Here is a 16,441-nt window from a genome sequence, read left to right on the forward strand (position 1 = left end):
ATTTGAAGATTCAATAAAGTTCGAGCAAGAGGTATTTCAGTCAATGCTCTTCTCCTTCCCTTACTTCCTTATTCTTAATAAATATTGTTCTAGATAAAAAATAATCATGTCGACGTCTTAGGGTAAATCGTGTAATTTAAGTTTCATGTATGTAAATAACCATCAACAAAAGGGATTTAATATTTAAACTATTAATTCTTATTACATTAGCTTCGTCATAGGGTACCGATTTAAGGTGTTGTAAGGGTGCTTAATACCTTCACTACACGTAACTGACCCCCGAACCCAATTTTGGTTATTAAGGCAATTATTGAATTTTCAAAAATATTTTCTTTTTCCTATGTTTTGAGTAAAACATTGGTGACAACTCCATGAAATTATTTTTCAAAATCATTATTTGAGGATTAGTCTAGTGTTTGAGCATTCCTTAATTAATGAGATTTTTTTTAAAGTAGTAGTCTAAACCATTGGTCGTAAGATCAGAATTTTTCGAGTTACAACAAGGCTATGGAAAATAGTGAAGCACAAGATTGGATGAAGGTTGTACATGAAGAAATGGAGTCTTTATAGAAGAATTTGATTTGAAATCTTGTTAGTATGCCACCAGGGAAAAGGGTCAAGGCAAAAGCTGCAAATGGATCTTCAAGAGGAAAGATGGCATTCCAAGAGTTGAAGCACCAAGGTTCAAGGCAAGACTTGTTGCCCGAGGATTTACTTAGGTTGATGGTGTAGAATACAATGAGATTTCTCACCTATAGTGAAGCATTGTTCTATAAGGATTCTGGTTAGCATTGTAAACTAGTTTAACTTGGAGTTGGAACAAATGGATGTCAAAATTGCTTTTCTACATGGAGACCTTGAAGAAGCCATTTATATGCAACAACTAGAAGGTTTCTTTGAAGGAAAAAACAAAGTCTGCTTAATAAAATAATCCTTATATGGTTTGAAGCAAAGTCGTAGGATGTGGTACAAGAGGTTCGATGATTTTTTGATGAAATCGGGTTTCTATAGATGCAGGTATGACAGTTGTGTATATGTTCTTAAAAGAAAGAAGGAATATGTGCTATATCTACTCCTATATGTAGATGATATTCTTCTTGCAAGTCCTAGTAAGGAAGAGATAGAAAATTTCAAATCTAAGCTCAATTATGAGTTTGAAATGAAGGATCTTGGCGCTGCTAAGAGGATTTTGGGAATGGACATCATTAGAAACAGAAATAAAGGAGAATTGTTCTTATCACAAGAAAATTATTTGAAAAAAGTGGTTGAGAGGTTTAGAATGCATCAATCTAAACTTGTCAACACACCTCTTGGATCTCTATCTAAATTATCTATTTCTCAAGTTCCTAAAATCAAGGAAGAAAGGATCAAGATGGAGTCTGTTCCCTATGATAGTGGGGTTGGCAGTGTCATGTATGACATGGTGTGTTGTAGACTAGATTTGGCTTATGAAATCAATTTGGTTAGCAAGTTTATAGCGAATCTTGGTCAACTTCATTGGAATGCATTGAAGTGGTTGTTTAGATATCTCAATGGTATTTTGGGATGTAGTTTGAGATTTGAAAGAAATCATATAGAAGGAGATGCTATGATCGGATATGTTGATATTGATTTTGCAGGATGTCTTGATACAAGAAAGTCATTAACAAGTTATGTGTTCACTATGTTTGGCACTACAGTAACTTGGAAAGCTAACCTAAAATCAATGGTTTCTTTGTCAACAACTGAAGCTGAGTATATTGCTCTTACTGAATGAGCTAAGGTTCATGGTTAAAAGGATTGATTGGTAATCTAGGTATAAATCAACCTAGAGTTACCATAAATTGTGATAGCCAAAGTGCTATTCACTTAGCCAAACACCATACTTATCATGAAAGGACCAAACATATAGATCTTAGATACCATTTCATCAGAGATATGATGAAACAAAAAGGATTCAAGTTCTGAAGATTGCCATTGAAGACAACCCATCATATATGCTAACAAAGTCTCTTCCTAGAGCTAAGTTCAAGCATTGCTTGGACTTGATCAATTTTTCAAGTTGATTGAAGCATGAATGTGAAGAGTAGCTCTGAAGGTTAAAGGGTTCTTCTTTTGATTTTTTTTAAGAGCTAAGGTGGAGATTTGTTGATTTGTGTGACTCTCAAAAAAATCAGTTTCTCAACTAACTTCTTTTTTTGTTAGTTGGCTCCTAAAGTTGTTATGATTCTGGTTTGATCATGGTTCCCTTGTATTCTGCGTATATTTCTTTTCTTATTATCTTTCTCTTTTGTATGTAATATAAATACAAGTCAGATTGGTGAGTGGGTGCGTGATTAACAAGTAAGGGTGAAAGTTACAAGGAGTGTTAGAACAAAGTGAAGGTTCTTGTGTGACTTGTAACTTGCGATGCTTGAAGATCATAGTGAAATATTGCTGCTCTTCCCGTGGATGTAAGCCTCAAGGCAGAATCATGTGCAACTTGGTGTCCTTATTTTTTTTTTCTCTCATCTTTAATTTTTGCATTCTATAAACAAATTCTAGCATATATGTGTGCACCAATATTTTGTTGTTCTTGTATATTTTAATCTTCTTGTTAGGTGTTAGAAGCTTAAGGACCAACAACATATATTTAATATTTCATTATTATGTAAAATGACCATCAAAATGAAATATTGTTTTTAACTAAAACGTCAAACATTGAATGGACAAATCAATTAAAAAAAATTAATATATCTATATTTATATTCATATTATTAATAAAGTGGATTGTTTCATTTGATATAAATATTTTTTGGATAATTTTATTCTTACATATATCTACTTCTCAAACTTTTTTCTCTCTTCACAATTTTTTAAAAACTACCTTTACAATTACAATTATTCAAAAACTGTTGAAATTCTAGTTATTAACAACTTAGTTTTATTTCATTTATATTTTTATAAATTACATGGAAGCACAAAGTGTTTTTTATTTTACACTAGTAAGAGATAATCTAGATTGGTTCTTAAAAAAATTAATTTAATTTTTATATAGAGTAAAATAAATCAATGTTAAATGAATGCAACACAAGTATTTATATTATTAATAAAGATTTCATGTATGATAAAGTTGTTTAAGTCTTTTTACTCCTATTAGTTAGGATCTAGGATTGAGTTTGACTCCCCTCATATTTTATATCATTTTAGGTGGACTTATACTGGGATGTGATAGACAATTTATAATTTCACTAAAAATTTTCAAAAAAATTAATGATTGATTCTGACCTTAAATACATATTTTATTGGTCATTTTATTTTTATAATTTTCAAAACACATTTCTTTTCTGTTTGACCATTTTAACATAAGGAAATCTATTGTGATGATGTCCAAAAAGACTAAAAGAAATAGTTGACTTTATCTCATATATACATATATAAGATTAAAAAGATAAATAAAATAGTTATTAAAACCAGAAAAAATTGATAAAAAAACAAAAAATGAATTTAATTTTTATCACATTTTCTCGTTGCAATCAGTCCACGTACATAATAATAATTAATACATTAAATTTTATCGTTTTATTATCCAACATAACAAATTGACCAATTTCAACTAACATTAAATAATAATAGTTTATATATATATATATATATATATATATATATATATATATATATTAATTATGATCTATAAAATATGTCAAAGTTGATTATATATAAATGATTAATCTTTACTCGTAAAATGTGTATCGAAGCACATGTGGTATGACTAGGGATGGCAACAGGGTAGGTCGAGTATGGGTTTCATGATACCCATTCCTGTGCCCGTGAGTCAAACTCATCCTTATCCTTGTACCCATACTCGTCGAGTATATGATTTTCATTCTCATCCCCGTCCCCGCGGGTATCGGGTATACCCGTACCCGTACCTGTATCCGTCAATTTATTTATTTATTTTTATAAAAAAATATGATATTTTTAAATTATTTTTTTTATTATATTATAATTATAATTAAATTATTTATCTATCTCACATTATAATAAATAATCATACATAAAAAATATTAAAATTCTTTAATATAATTAAATTAAAAGTGAGTGTTAAACTAAAAATGGGAACAGGGACAGGTACGGGTACGAGTACGAGTATGGGGCGGTTAAGTACATACCCGTACCCATACCCGTACCCGTACCCGATTTAATATATCAGGTTTTACTCGTATCTATACTCAGTCAATCCGGGTATTTCCTGTCAAAGTCGGGACGAGTTCAGGTATTACTCGCAAGTACGAGTATATTTATCATCCCTAGTTATGACTCGTGTATCAGGATTGTAGTAAATGTGTTATGACGTTTGAAATAAAAAATTTAGTTAAATTAAATATTTTTTTATTCTTTTAAAACTGACTTATTTTAGTATTTGAGTATCATTAAAGAAAAGTTTGTTTCAACTTCTCAAAACTAGTATTCTAAAAGCATTACTGACAGAAACAATAAATTTTATTTCACAGGTTTATTAATTAATGTTATTTAAACCGAAGGACTGAAATAAATATTTCTTTTAATTGGTGTAAAAGATATTGGTGGCCGATTCAATCAATTTTAAATTTAAGGCTAAAATAGTTTTTTAAGTTCCTTATAATAATTGCTTGTTTTAATTTAGTCCCATTTTTATTTTTTGTCTCAATTTGGTATCTAATAAATTAATTAGTTTTAATGTCGGACTTTTGTCCAAATTATTTAAATGGAGTTAACTGTTGGTCACGTAAATGTCACGTATATGCATAGGTGGATACCAAATTTTGATGAAAACACATGGAACCAGAACAGGCTGTTCTGGTTTCAGAACGAGTCGTTCTGGTTTCAGACTGCTAAACATAAATGATTAATGATTATAGTTCACAGTTGTGAATCGTGAAAGGAAAAAGACCATGGGTACAAAGTATTTCAAACACTGGATTTGGTAATATTCTTAATGGAAATTGATAACTTCAATTGCTAAACAGTTGGGCTATACAGTGTATCATTAAGGACAATGCAGTGTATCACTAAAGACAATGGTAGCAGATTTTATTTCATTGTTAGTCAAGCTGGATTGAATCACTTACTACCAAATTGACACTATACAGTAAAGGATGAACTGACATGGTATTTTTCCTTGAAGTCATTAACGATGTACCCCAACAACAACAATCTCTTCTTGAAGAGGTAGAACCTAAAGTAAAGGAAGAAGATACACAGGACTAACATTTCACCACACAACCATATGCAGGGACGGATCTAAGTTAATCATAGTGGGAGCACTTGCCCCCACTAAAATTTTTTTCATTCTTTTTTTTATATATAAAATATTAATAATTTTATAAAATATATATTATTAATTATATTTTAATTATGTTGCTATATCTAATATAATAAATACATTAATATTTTTTTATATTTTATTTTATTGTTTAATTTTTTTTTATTTTATGATAAAATTATCTTCATTTTTAATGAAGAAAAAATTCACTTACTTCAAGAGTAAGTTTTGATAGATTTATTCAACTTAATAATTAATGTTTTATATCAAATTTTTAAAAATTTAATTGTTAAATTAAAAAGCTTTTCATGTATAGATCAAATTTATAAAAATTTTTAAAAAATAAAAAATCATATGATACTTCATTAAATTAATTCAAATTAATATATAAAATATTTTTATTTTAAATGAGTGTAAAAATTTAGAGGACACTAAAAGAAAATAAGTTAATAATTTTATTATGTTTATCCTATTAATTTTTATCATTTTATTCCTCTAATTTTAAATAAGTTGCAAAAAATTATAAAGTGACACTTAAATATTTCTTCAGACAAAAAGAAAAAAAGGAAAAGTTATCACTCTATTTATAAGATAATTATATTTCATAAAAATAAATAATTTTAAAATTTTTACGATAAAAAAATATTTTTCAAAATTATTATATTTTTTAATAAAATTAATATAAAATATTTTATTTTCTAAATGCAAAATTAACACACCAAGAGTGTACCCAGAACGGGTCATTCTGGTTTCAGAACGGGCCGTTCTGATTCCAGGTGTTTTCAAGAAATTCAACATCCACGTGGCCAACAGTTAATCCTGTTTAAATAATTTGGACGGAAATCCGACATTGAAACCAATTAATTTATTAGGGGCCAAATTGAGACTAAAAATAAAAATGGGACTAAATTGAAACAAATAATTATTATAAAGGACCAAATAGGTTTTTGGCCTAAATTTAAAGAGACTAAACTCAAAATTAAAACTAAATATGTAAACCAATACTAAATCAAGAAACAGTTGAAACTTATGCGATTAATTACCACATTCAATATTCTTTTGGTAAAATCTTCCCAAACTTTTCCACTTTTGTGCCAACTTTGATAATGTCCTTGTGGAAGACCCATCTTCCATCACAGCACAAGCAGCAAACTTCTGCAGATCCTTCATCCTCCTCCGAATTTCTCCACCCTCCAACCCCTCCATGAGTCTCTTCACGAGTTCAGCAACTTCCTCCTTCACCACCACACTCTTGCCACTAGTGTCACCCTTTGGTCTCACAGCAACTTTCAACCCATCAGTCACCAAAGCAGCATTGGTTCTTTGTTCAGCAAACAAAGGCCAAGCCATCATTGGCACTCCATGCACCACACTCTCCAAAACCGAGTTCCAACCACAGTGAGTCAAAAATCCACCCACTGACTCGTGACCTAGGACTTCAACTTGTGGGGCCCAGCCAGAGATAACCAAACCCTGCCCTTTGGTTCTCTCCAAGAACCCCAAAGGCAAAAAACTCAAAGGGTCATCCACCAAACCATCACCCACAAAATAAGTAGCACTTGCTTTGTCATTTGGTGCTCTCAAATTAACCCACAGAAACTTGTGCTTGCTCAATTCCAACCCCAAAGCAAGCTCATTAATCTGCTCTTGTGAGAGTGTGCCACCACTTCCAAAGGACACATAAAGAACCGAGTTACGTGGTTGCTTATCCAACCACAATAAACACTCACAACCAATTTTTGGATCACTAGGCCCAGTTTGTATGATGGGTCCAATTTGAAAAATAGGAGGGTAGTTACTATGAGCGTCACCGACATCATCACCATTACTAATACCATTTTGGGTAATTGCTTTTGTTGCCTCTTCCTCCATTTCCACGAAGCTATTCACCAATATACCATCATGAACTCCACGGTACCTTTGGCAACGTTTAAGGAACAGCTTGTAATCCAAACTGGACCGATCTTGAACACTGTTTGGGAGATCTTTGCCATAAATGGAGATGCAACCCGGAATCTGTATCAAATGGGGGTGGTCTCTATACTCACATGAAACCTCTTCATGCAAGGTAGGAGAATGAAGGCACAGAGATAGCAACATGGTGGAACAAGGGAAGTATATGTAGGACAAGATGTTGAGTTCCTTCCCAAACTCCAGTGCCTCGGGAACCATGGCATCGGCAATTAGGGCAACCACGTTGGCGCTACCAAGGAGTGACCTTAAAGTGTCCCTAACGGAGGGCATGGCTCGGGAAACTGAGAGCTGAAGTTGGATTTCCAAGGACACGCCATTGCTCTTGAGGTCGTCGAAGTGCACTGAGGGGAGGAAAATGCAGTGAATGTTGGGAGGGAGGGTGTGGAAGAAGGGCTTGGAGGGAGTGGAGAGTGAAGAGAGAGTGGGAATGATGCATGTGACATGGAAGGTGTCGTCGTTGTGGAGGTGAAGGAGGCGCTTGGCGAACTCGAGGATCGAGACTTGGTGGCTGAAAGCGGGGACAGAGACTAGGGCTATGTGGGTTCTTGTTGATGATGCTGCCTCCATTGAAGAAGCTGTGGAAAGACAGATTTTGCGATGGGGGCGGGTGTAGGGGATAGAAACAAAGTGCATGCAACGCTTGGACTATCTAACAGGTTTTTGGCTTTGATTCAGAAGGGACCACGTCCAGTGGCGGAACTTGAATAAAAAAGGTTGAGGTACTAAATTAATTTTTTATATATAAATTAATTTTTTTATTAATTAAAAATAATAAAATTTCTTATTTTTTTATTCAAAATAAACATGCATAATAATAAAATTTAAGAAAAATATTATCATTCACTAATTATTTCTAAAATAATCATAAAGGAGAAATGAGCTTTTATTTAGTTCACCAAAATGTTCAATGCAAATTCAAGTTTGCAACGTAATTCAAGTTTTTTTTCTCTATTTTTTGCTAGTACTTATATGATTTTATTTGCACATCATAAGAAATGATGAACACAAAGATCATAGCTAAATGAGAAAAAGGAGAAACAAAATACACGGTGATGGAGAAACAATTAAAAAAGAAAAATAATAAGTAAAAAATGGTATAGAAAAGATATAAGGATGAAGGGCGAAAACATTGAAGAGATAAAAAATCTTAATTGACTAGTTCATAATATTAGGAGGAGAGAAGAATTAGAAAGTCATAAATGTGAATGAGTGACTAAAAGAGAAATTTTAATTTAAGAAAAAGGCTTTCTAACTTCGGCTTTCAACTTTGAAAACTTCTTTAAAAAGTTAACCCGGAAAGAGAATAAATTCAAACTTTTAATTTTATTATAATTAATAATATAATAATATATAAATATAATATTAAAATATATATTAAATTTTAGAAAAGTTTGGGGGACGTGGCTTCCCCTCCCTTAAAAAATCCGCCCCTGACCACGTGGTTGTTTATGTTCATTATTAAGGCTTTTATGTCGATACAGAAGTCATACGTCACTGTCTATGTCATCATCCCTACAACCATCGTTGCCCACAGGATTGTTATGGCAGCCATAGTTACAGTCATCACTTTTATACTGTTACCATAATTTGTTGTTAGTACTATTATTTCTTTCACCATTTTGACAGTAATTATTATTATTATTATTATTATTATTATTATTATTATTATTATTATTATTATTATTATTATTATTATTATTGATGTTGGTGTTGTTATCATTATTTTTTTTTAATTGAGTGGATAAGATTGTTTTTACTAAATGTTTTTTTCACTTATTAATAAGGTTAAGACATTTTATATTTCAATATTTTATTTAACAAACTTTTTTTTAAAAATTATTAATATTTGTTAGAGTAATTAATATTATATTTAGTTATCGAACTTTAAGGTCTTAAAGTTGAGCTTGTATATGAGTAATTAATTTTTAATATTATTTTTTATTATTTAAAAATTTAAAGATAAAATTATTTAAAAAATACATACACCAAATTAGACTATTATATATATATATATATATATATATATATTATAAATATAGATAAATATAATACAGTTACAATTATACATGTTAAATAATTTGAAATGTGGTTAACAAATAATTTATATTATAAATATTGTCTCATTAAATTATTTTAATTTCATTACCAAAAAAAATTATTCTGATTCAATTATTTTCATTCTTTTAATTATTATTTCTCATTTTTTAATATGAATTTTGCACATTATTTTTATAACAAAAAATTTCTCTCTAATTTATGTAAAATTATATTTTCTGTTTTATTTTTACGTGAATAATTTTTACTATTTTTTAATTCAAAAATTAGTTTATATATTTAAATACATTAAAAATATTTGTTCAATTTTAATTAAATAAAAATAATTTTTTTATCATATATATAATAGCCCAATTTTCATAGAATGTACGAGGGCCTGGAAGCTCAATAAGGGTAATTTAGTAATTCGCAGGGGTGTTTTAGTAGTCCAGAACGGGCCGTTCCCAACTTGGAACGGGCCGTTCCAAAATACAAAAATCAGCTACAAATTTTAGATGGGAACGGGGCGTTCCCAAATTGAGAACGGGTCCTTCCAAAATATGACCGTTGTGAGTATTAAATGCACCCCAGAACGGGCCGTTCTGGTTTGAGAACAGGCCGTTCTGGATGTGGTTTTTAGTCGTGAGTTAAGGGTCCATAACGGGCCGTTCAGGATTTGGAACGGGTCGTTCCAGCGAAGCCTGATGCCTATAAATAGAGCGCTTTGTCACTCTCAAAAAGCACACCTCTCGTTTTTTGATTTCTTTTCTTCTGCTCTCTCTTCTTTCCCTCTACTTTCTGCTTCAGACCGAGGGGAACCCAGCGAGGGAGACCAACCAGATCTTGTGTAGGTTCAGCTTCTACATATCAAGGTACGGGGGAAAAGGGAATTACTTATATGTAGAGTTACATGAGGGAATTGGGTAGAGGAAGAACCCATAAGATTATGAGTAATTTTATAATTATTTTTGTTTGGAGAATTATTGATTTTATGTGATTCTGTATGAATTTAGGATTATGAATATATATTTTATTTGTAAAAATGATGCTTTGAGAGAGAGAACGAAATTATAGAAAAGTGCCTGTAAGTTAGGTTTTGGAAAATTTGGATTATTTCTGTTTGAGAAATTGATGATCCCATTAGATTTTATATGTGTTGAGGATTAGAAATATATATTTAATTTGTAAGAATGATGATCTGAGAGGGAGAACGAAACTGTAGAATAGTGCATGTGAGCTAGGTCTTGGAACAATTGGGGGTTTTACTGTTTGTGTTAAAATTATATTAAATTTGATAATTCCATTGATTATTATATTAATTTATGAATGTTATTATTGTATTAATTGATAAGAATTGCTGATCTAGATGTGAATTGCTTGAGGGGTGTGTAAACCCTTATTTTGTTGGACTTATCTGTTGTGTATGTGATATGGAATTGTGTATGTGATATGGAATTGAGCTATAAGATGAAATGTGATGAATGTGAATATGATTATGATTGTGGTTCCTCACACTAATGATTAGGGATGGCATGACCCTTGGGTAAGTGATCCTACAGGGAGGGCGTGACCCTAGCATGGTGTGAGATGAGTAAGGCAATTAACACCTATCACTTATGTCAAATATGGCAGCCCTGACATAGGGTTAATTGCAAGAGATTGTGTGGATTGTGATGTGATTGTGGTTCCTCACATCAATGACTAGGGATGGCACGACCCCTGGGTAAGTGATGCTACAGGGAGGGCGTGACCCTGGCATGGTGTGGGATGAGTGAGGCAATTAACCCGTATCACTTATGTCAGTTGTGGCGTGGCCTTGGCATAGTGTTAATTGTAAGCTTTGTGTGAATTGTGATGGATTGATGTAATTGTGAATTGAAATGTGAAGACGATGAATGATTGATAAATTATGATATATATATATACATACATATATATATATATATATATATATATATATATATAGATGTTTGTAAATATTTCATTATGTAATAAGTTATGAAGAGATTATGTTGTGGTGTGTTTGTATGTGCTTTACATATAGATGTTTTCTTTTCTCACCGTATAACTTGTGGATATTTTAGGTGAGGAAGATTCGGCTATGAGTGACATCTAGAATGTCAACCATTGAGTTGTGGGTGTGCTCTGATATTGTGACATTTGGGCAGAGAATTCTAGGCTAAATTTGTATATGTATTTAGAGTTATACCTTCTCTTTTGAAAGCAATTTGTAAACTCTCAAGTTTTACTTTCTAAATTTCATTTTTAATTATTTTGGTTATTTTTGAAGGTTTTATATGAACCCTTTTATCAACGTTAAATATTTTATTCTTTAGTTTATTTACAAGAATTATTTATATATGTGTTGAGGTAGTAAGGGTGTCACAATATATCTATACTATATCTATACTATATTATCTATACTATATCTATACTATACTAGATAAAAATATTTGGTCTCAAATTTTATTTAAGATATTTTTAGTCTTTTCTAATTATATATTATCTCGCTTGATTTATATTCTCTAACTTCCACTATTTTATGTTTATTTTATATTATTTTAAAGAAAATAAATAAAAGTATGAATAAGTATCTCAATTTCACTAATAACATATACTAATTTACATATATAAATATTATCTTCACTATTTAAAATTTTTAAATTTATCAATTGTTGTTGTTATCATTGTTACGACTCGCTTCCATCATGTCCAATTGACTAATTAATATATTAATGACACCTAAATACCAACCCCACCTTCAATTAATGTTATGTAGCATCTTATATGGAAATGATGTCTAAATCATATGTAAGTGATTACCTCTATCTCCTTTAACAAAGAAAACATGTGTGATCCCTTGGTATCTTCTTTGTAACGACTATGTAGGCCGCTATACTTGGTTTGACATAACTATAGCGCAGTGGAAAACATAACTATAGCGCAGTGGAAAACATAACCATAAACCAATCTATAATTATCATGTAAGTAATACCTGAATGGTCATTAAACATGTATTAGGTGCATAAAAGATAAAACAATCTCTGCCAATATCAACTAGAAGTGATAAAGCCTTTTATGGGGTTATAGAAAATCATTATACATATATTATACAACTATGATATCTATACTAAAAAATAAATTCTAAGCGTCAGTCTAACGTCTTTATACATAGCTGCTTTAGAACAACTGAACAAAATCTCATCTCCAAGCATGACCATCCAACTCCAACTTATACCCATCATTTAAATTAGGAAAGTCCAGCACATCCATTAAGAACAATACAACTACCACGACTTTGATATGGATAAATCAAGCCTCATCATATAATTAACCCATCACTTGTCTTCTTAGTATCGCACCCTTTCCAACACTCGATTAAAGATTGTGGCCATCGATTTTGCACCTTACTCATTGGCCACTTATAACAAGTGTGGGTGGGCTTGTCCACCATACTATTTCAACTAAACAAAATCTAGAGGAGACAACCTTAATTGCTTGCATTAAATGTGTTTTACCAAATTGTCACTTCTCATATGATCAAGAAAACTACTTATAACCTTTTAGGTATCAAACAGGTGGAGTCATACATGTATTAGTTCAAAATATGTCTTATATAGAGCATTCATCTTATACAATTCATTCATATTATATAGTGGTTTAAAAAAATTTCTTTAAATATGTCTATGTTTGTTATCATTAAAACTTTATAGCTGAGAGATCTAAAATTATCTTTTGACTTAATAGTCTTCTTATAATGATGAGCCTTTCTTAGTTAACGAACTCAACATTTTGCCGTTACTGTCGTTGAGCGAGCCCGTCCCGCTCATCATCCTTACCTCTTAGGGGGGTCACTCTAAGCATAAGGATGTCGCTCAATGAGTCTTCATCATCTTAAACACTTGTGTGGATTCTCATTGAGCGACAAATGCATCACTGGCCAAGAACACAATTTTAGGGTTTTTGGCCTTAATATTTTGAAGGCTCGCATAGTATAACACCCCCCAAATTCGATGTCTTAAAGGCTCTACTCTACGATACTTCACATAGTGACACTTTACACAATTCCTCATTAGTTGGAACTCTTCATTAGTCAGAACCCTTCATGAGTAGTCCTTTTTGAGATGCTCAACTACCTTTAGGATCATCGAATATCCCCCACAAACCAACACAAGATTTTATAGGGTGCTTTGTTCTCACTCACACATTTTCTAAGAAACTTCTTAAAATGTCACTCATTCTAAATCACTTCAAGTCAAACACGCTTAACTATAAAGTTCTTAAGTGATGAGCTATCAAAAATTAGATGAATCTTGTTGATATAGTTAGTATAAATTAGTCCATTTAAGTCACTCTCAGTTTCACACTTGTACAATTTTACACTTGTACAAATCTTTGGATCCCTCTCATTCTATTGTGTTTGGGCTATTACAAGTGTAACACCCCAGTTTTCAAAAAGCTTATTATTATTATCATTATTATTATATGGTATTTGGTCATAATTATTTTAATAATTATAGAGGAATATTATTTTGTACGTTTTAAATAATTATTATTTTGGACAATTATTTTGTACGTATTAAATAAGTATTTTTATTAGCGTTTTTAAATAAATATTTGTATGTTTTAAGAGAAGGTTGATTTTATATGATATTTTGTTATTGAAATTATATTATTATATTTTGGGTTAGAAATATATTATTATTAGAGGAAAAATATTTTATAATGTACATGTATTTATTTTATTTAATTATTTTGAGGAAAAAGAGAAGTGGGTTAGAAGAGAAGGAAAATGGCTTGGGTTGACCCAGTCCAATGGATTAATTTTAAGAAAGGAGTCAGGTAGCGTTAACCCTATCTACCTCATTTGCGTTCTGAAGGGTTAGGGAAAAAAAGAGGAGAAATAAAGAGTTCTAAGGAAGAGTACTCAGGAATGATCTTAGATCACACCAAGACCATTCGTCTTCTGCTCATCCAAGTAAGGGGGGAGTGAGAAACCTTACTCTGGGTGTGGGAATGTATGTTGGGTAGTTGAATTGGCCTCCAATCCTGTGTTTGTTGTATGCTCATGTAAGAGGGGTTTTCCCAATTGTATTTGTTTCATCTATTGTTCCTCTTGTATGTAATTAATTGTATAAATTGCTTGAATGAACGATTAATTTCTGTTTTAAAATTGTAATTGTATGATTTGAGATTTCTGTGGGTTCCTAGGGAAAACCTTATGAGAAAATAGGTAAAATATGAATGTTTTCTGTTTTATCCCCTGAGTTTTCTGTTGTGTTCTTTGATGTTTGCGGAGTGTAAATATGTGTTTCATTTCGCAAATAGATGAGTTTTGATATGAATTAAAGTGCTCTGTAAAAATTGTGAATATGATGTGATAATATGATAATGTGATATGGTGATGTGATATGATGATGTGTTATGATGATGAGACATGATTATGAGACATGATAATATGATATGGGAATGAGATATGAAAATGTGATATGAGAAAAACATGGAGTCTTGATTGACATGCATCATGTGCATAAATGTTTTTAAGGGTACGATATGGAATACACCCCCAGAGAAGGCCCCCTAGTGTAAAAGCTTTGGGGATTAGTCCTTGGGGATAGCTCGGTTTGCAAGTCCCGGTCTCGCCCGTTGTGTGCATGGGATGTATCTTGCGCAGCTTAGCTATCTCGATGAGACTCTGGTAGTATGTCCTTCTAGTGAGAGTGCCCAGAGGGTGTGACCCGACATGTACTCCTAGACTACTCTTCGTGTATTGCTAGCGGCAATATGTCATGTAATATGTTATTGGCGCCACATGCATGATAAAATATAGTTCGTGTCCATACATGTGCATTTTAATGTTATATGAAAAATTGATGATGAGTGAGATATGATGATTTTATTAATTTATCTATATTATACCTGTTTTGTTTGTGTTTGACTATCCGACGTATATTTCTACACTGTGAGCTAGAGTGAGATGTTTCTCACTCCTTTTTCTTGTGTTGTTTTTCCTTGATTGTCTTACAGGTAATTATCAGCATGAGATTGAGGATGTTGGTGATGAAGCTTAGGTTTCTATGTTGGAATTTGCTCTGATAAGACATATGATTAAGCTACTGTTTAAGTTATGGATGTGATACTCTCTATTTAAACATGTTTGGTATTTCAATTATGAAAAAAAAAATTGTTATTCAATTTTTGTTATTTGTGTTATGGTATGTGGGGTAGAGGGTGTCACATTAAGTGGTATCAGAGCAGGTCGATCCAATCGGCCGTGAGTTATGTACTTATCATGCTTCTGTTGTGTACTTTGACAATGTTTTGTTTGTTGTATACTTTGATGATGCTTTGCTTTGATAATGATGATGATGATGTTCTCCTTGTGCTGATATTGTTGAGTTTTATATTGTTAGATTATATTGTAATTAGAGGAATGATAGATAGTGTTAGCTAATATCATTATGACTACTCTTCTTCATTCTTATGAGTGCTTAATTGTTTGATACTTCTTGCTTACGGAAGAAGTAGTGGTTGGGTGGCATTGCTTGTGTTGCAAGCATATGTGCAAGTAGTAGTAGACGATATATTGTGCTAATCAACTAGAAACTATGAGGACCTTAGATTTGGGTGAGACATTGATTTGTCGAGAATTTACGGTTAATGGAGTTTCTAGAATCTATAGTTGTAGCAATTGAATCCAAGGAGGTTGTATCTAAGAATTGGAGTTTTGGTATCCTTGATGAGAGATTGAAATATGGGTAATTCCCTTGAGTGTTGGTGCTGACATGTTAACCGTTTATGGTTTAGGTAGTATGTGAGTTTTATTTTCTAAGTCTGTTGTGCTAAAGATGTGAGTTGTTTTGGTTTAGGATTTTAGTGGGAAGCTTGAATATGAAGTTGAGGTGTGAGTTTGGAAGGGTTGAGGTATTTTTGTGGCCTTAGATATATTGATATACTATTGCTGTTTGGTGTATAGGATATTTTCTCTGCAGTTTTGTTATGCTAGTATGAGTACCATATTGAAAGATTTAGATTTTATGATCTTCACAAAAGTTGTAGCCTTCGACGTTATCTTTCCAATGGAACTGGAATCAGATAAATCGGAGGTCTAGAACTCCAGTTATAGCTACTTTGGTGATGAAAGGTCTAGCTGCAAGTGCTGAATATATC

At 31.7% G+C, this 16,441-nt stretch overlaps 1 protein-coding gene across 1 annotated transcript; it reads right to left on the reverse strand.

Annotated features, from left to right (window-relative positions):
• Window positions 1–6,168: 6,168 nt before the first annotated feature.
• LOC109817707 (hydroquinone glucosyltransferase) lies at window positions 6,169–7,941 on the reverse strand. Its single transcript, XM_020383035.3, has one exon. It carries the CDS (start codon window positions 7,868–7,870, stop codon window positions 6,299–6,301), a length of 1,572 nt encoding a protein of 523 aa, XP_020238624.1. The 5' UTR covers window positions 7,871–7,941; the 3' UTR covers window positions 6,169–6,298.
• Between the last annotated feature and the right edge of the window lie 8,500 nt (window positions 7,942–16,441).

The sequence above is a fragment of the Cajanus cajan genome, chromosome 3, assembly GCF_000230855.2.
Source record: "Cajanus cajan strain Asha chromosome 3, NIPB_CcT2T_4, whole genome shotgun sequence".
NCBI classification, from domain to species: domain Eukaryota; kingdom Viridiplantae; phylum Streptophyta; class Magnoliopsida; order Fabales; family Fabaceae; genus Cajanus; species Cajanus cajan.

Excerpts from the sequence above, each read along its gene's own strand:
- LOC109817707 (XM_020383035.3), bottom strand. The coding sequence starts at position 7,870 with ATGCACTTTGTTTCTATCCCCTACACCCGCCCCCATCGCAAAATCTGT.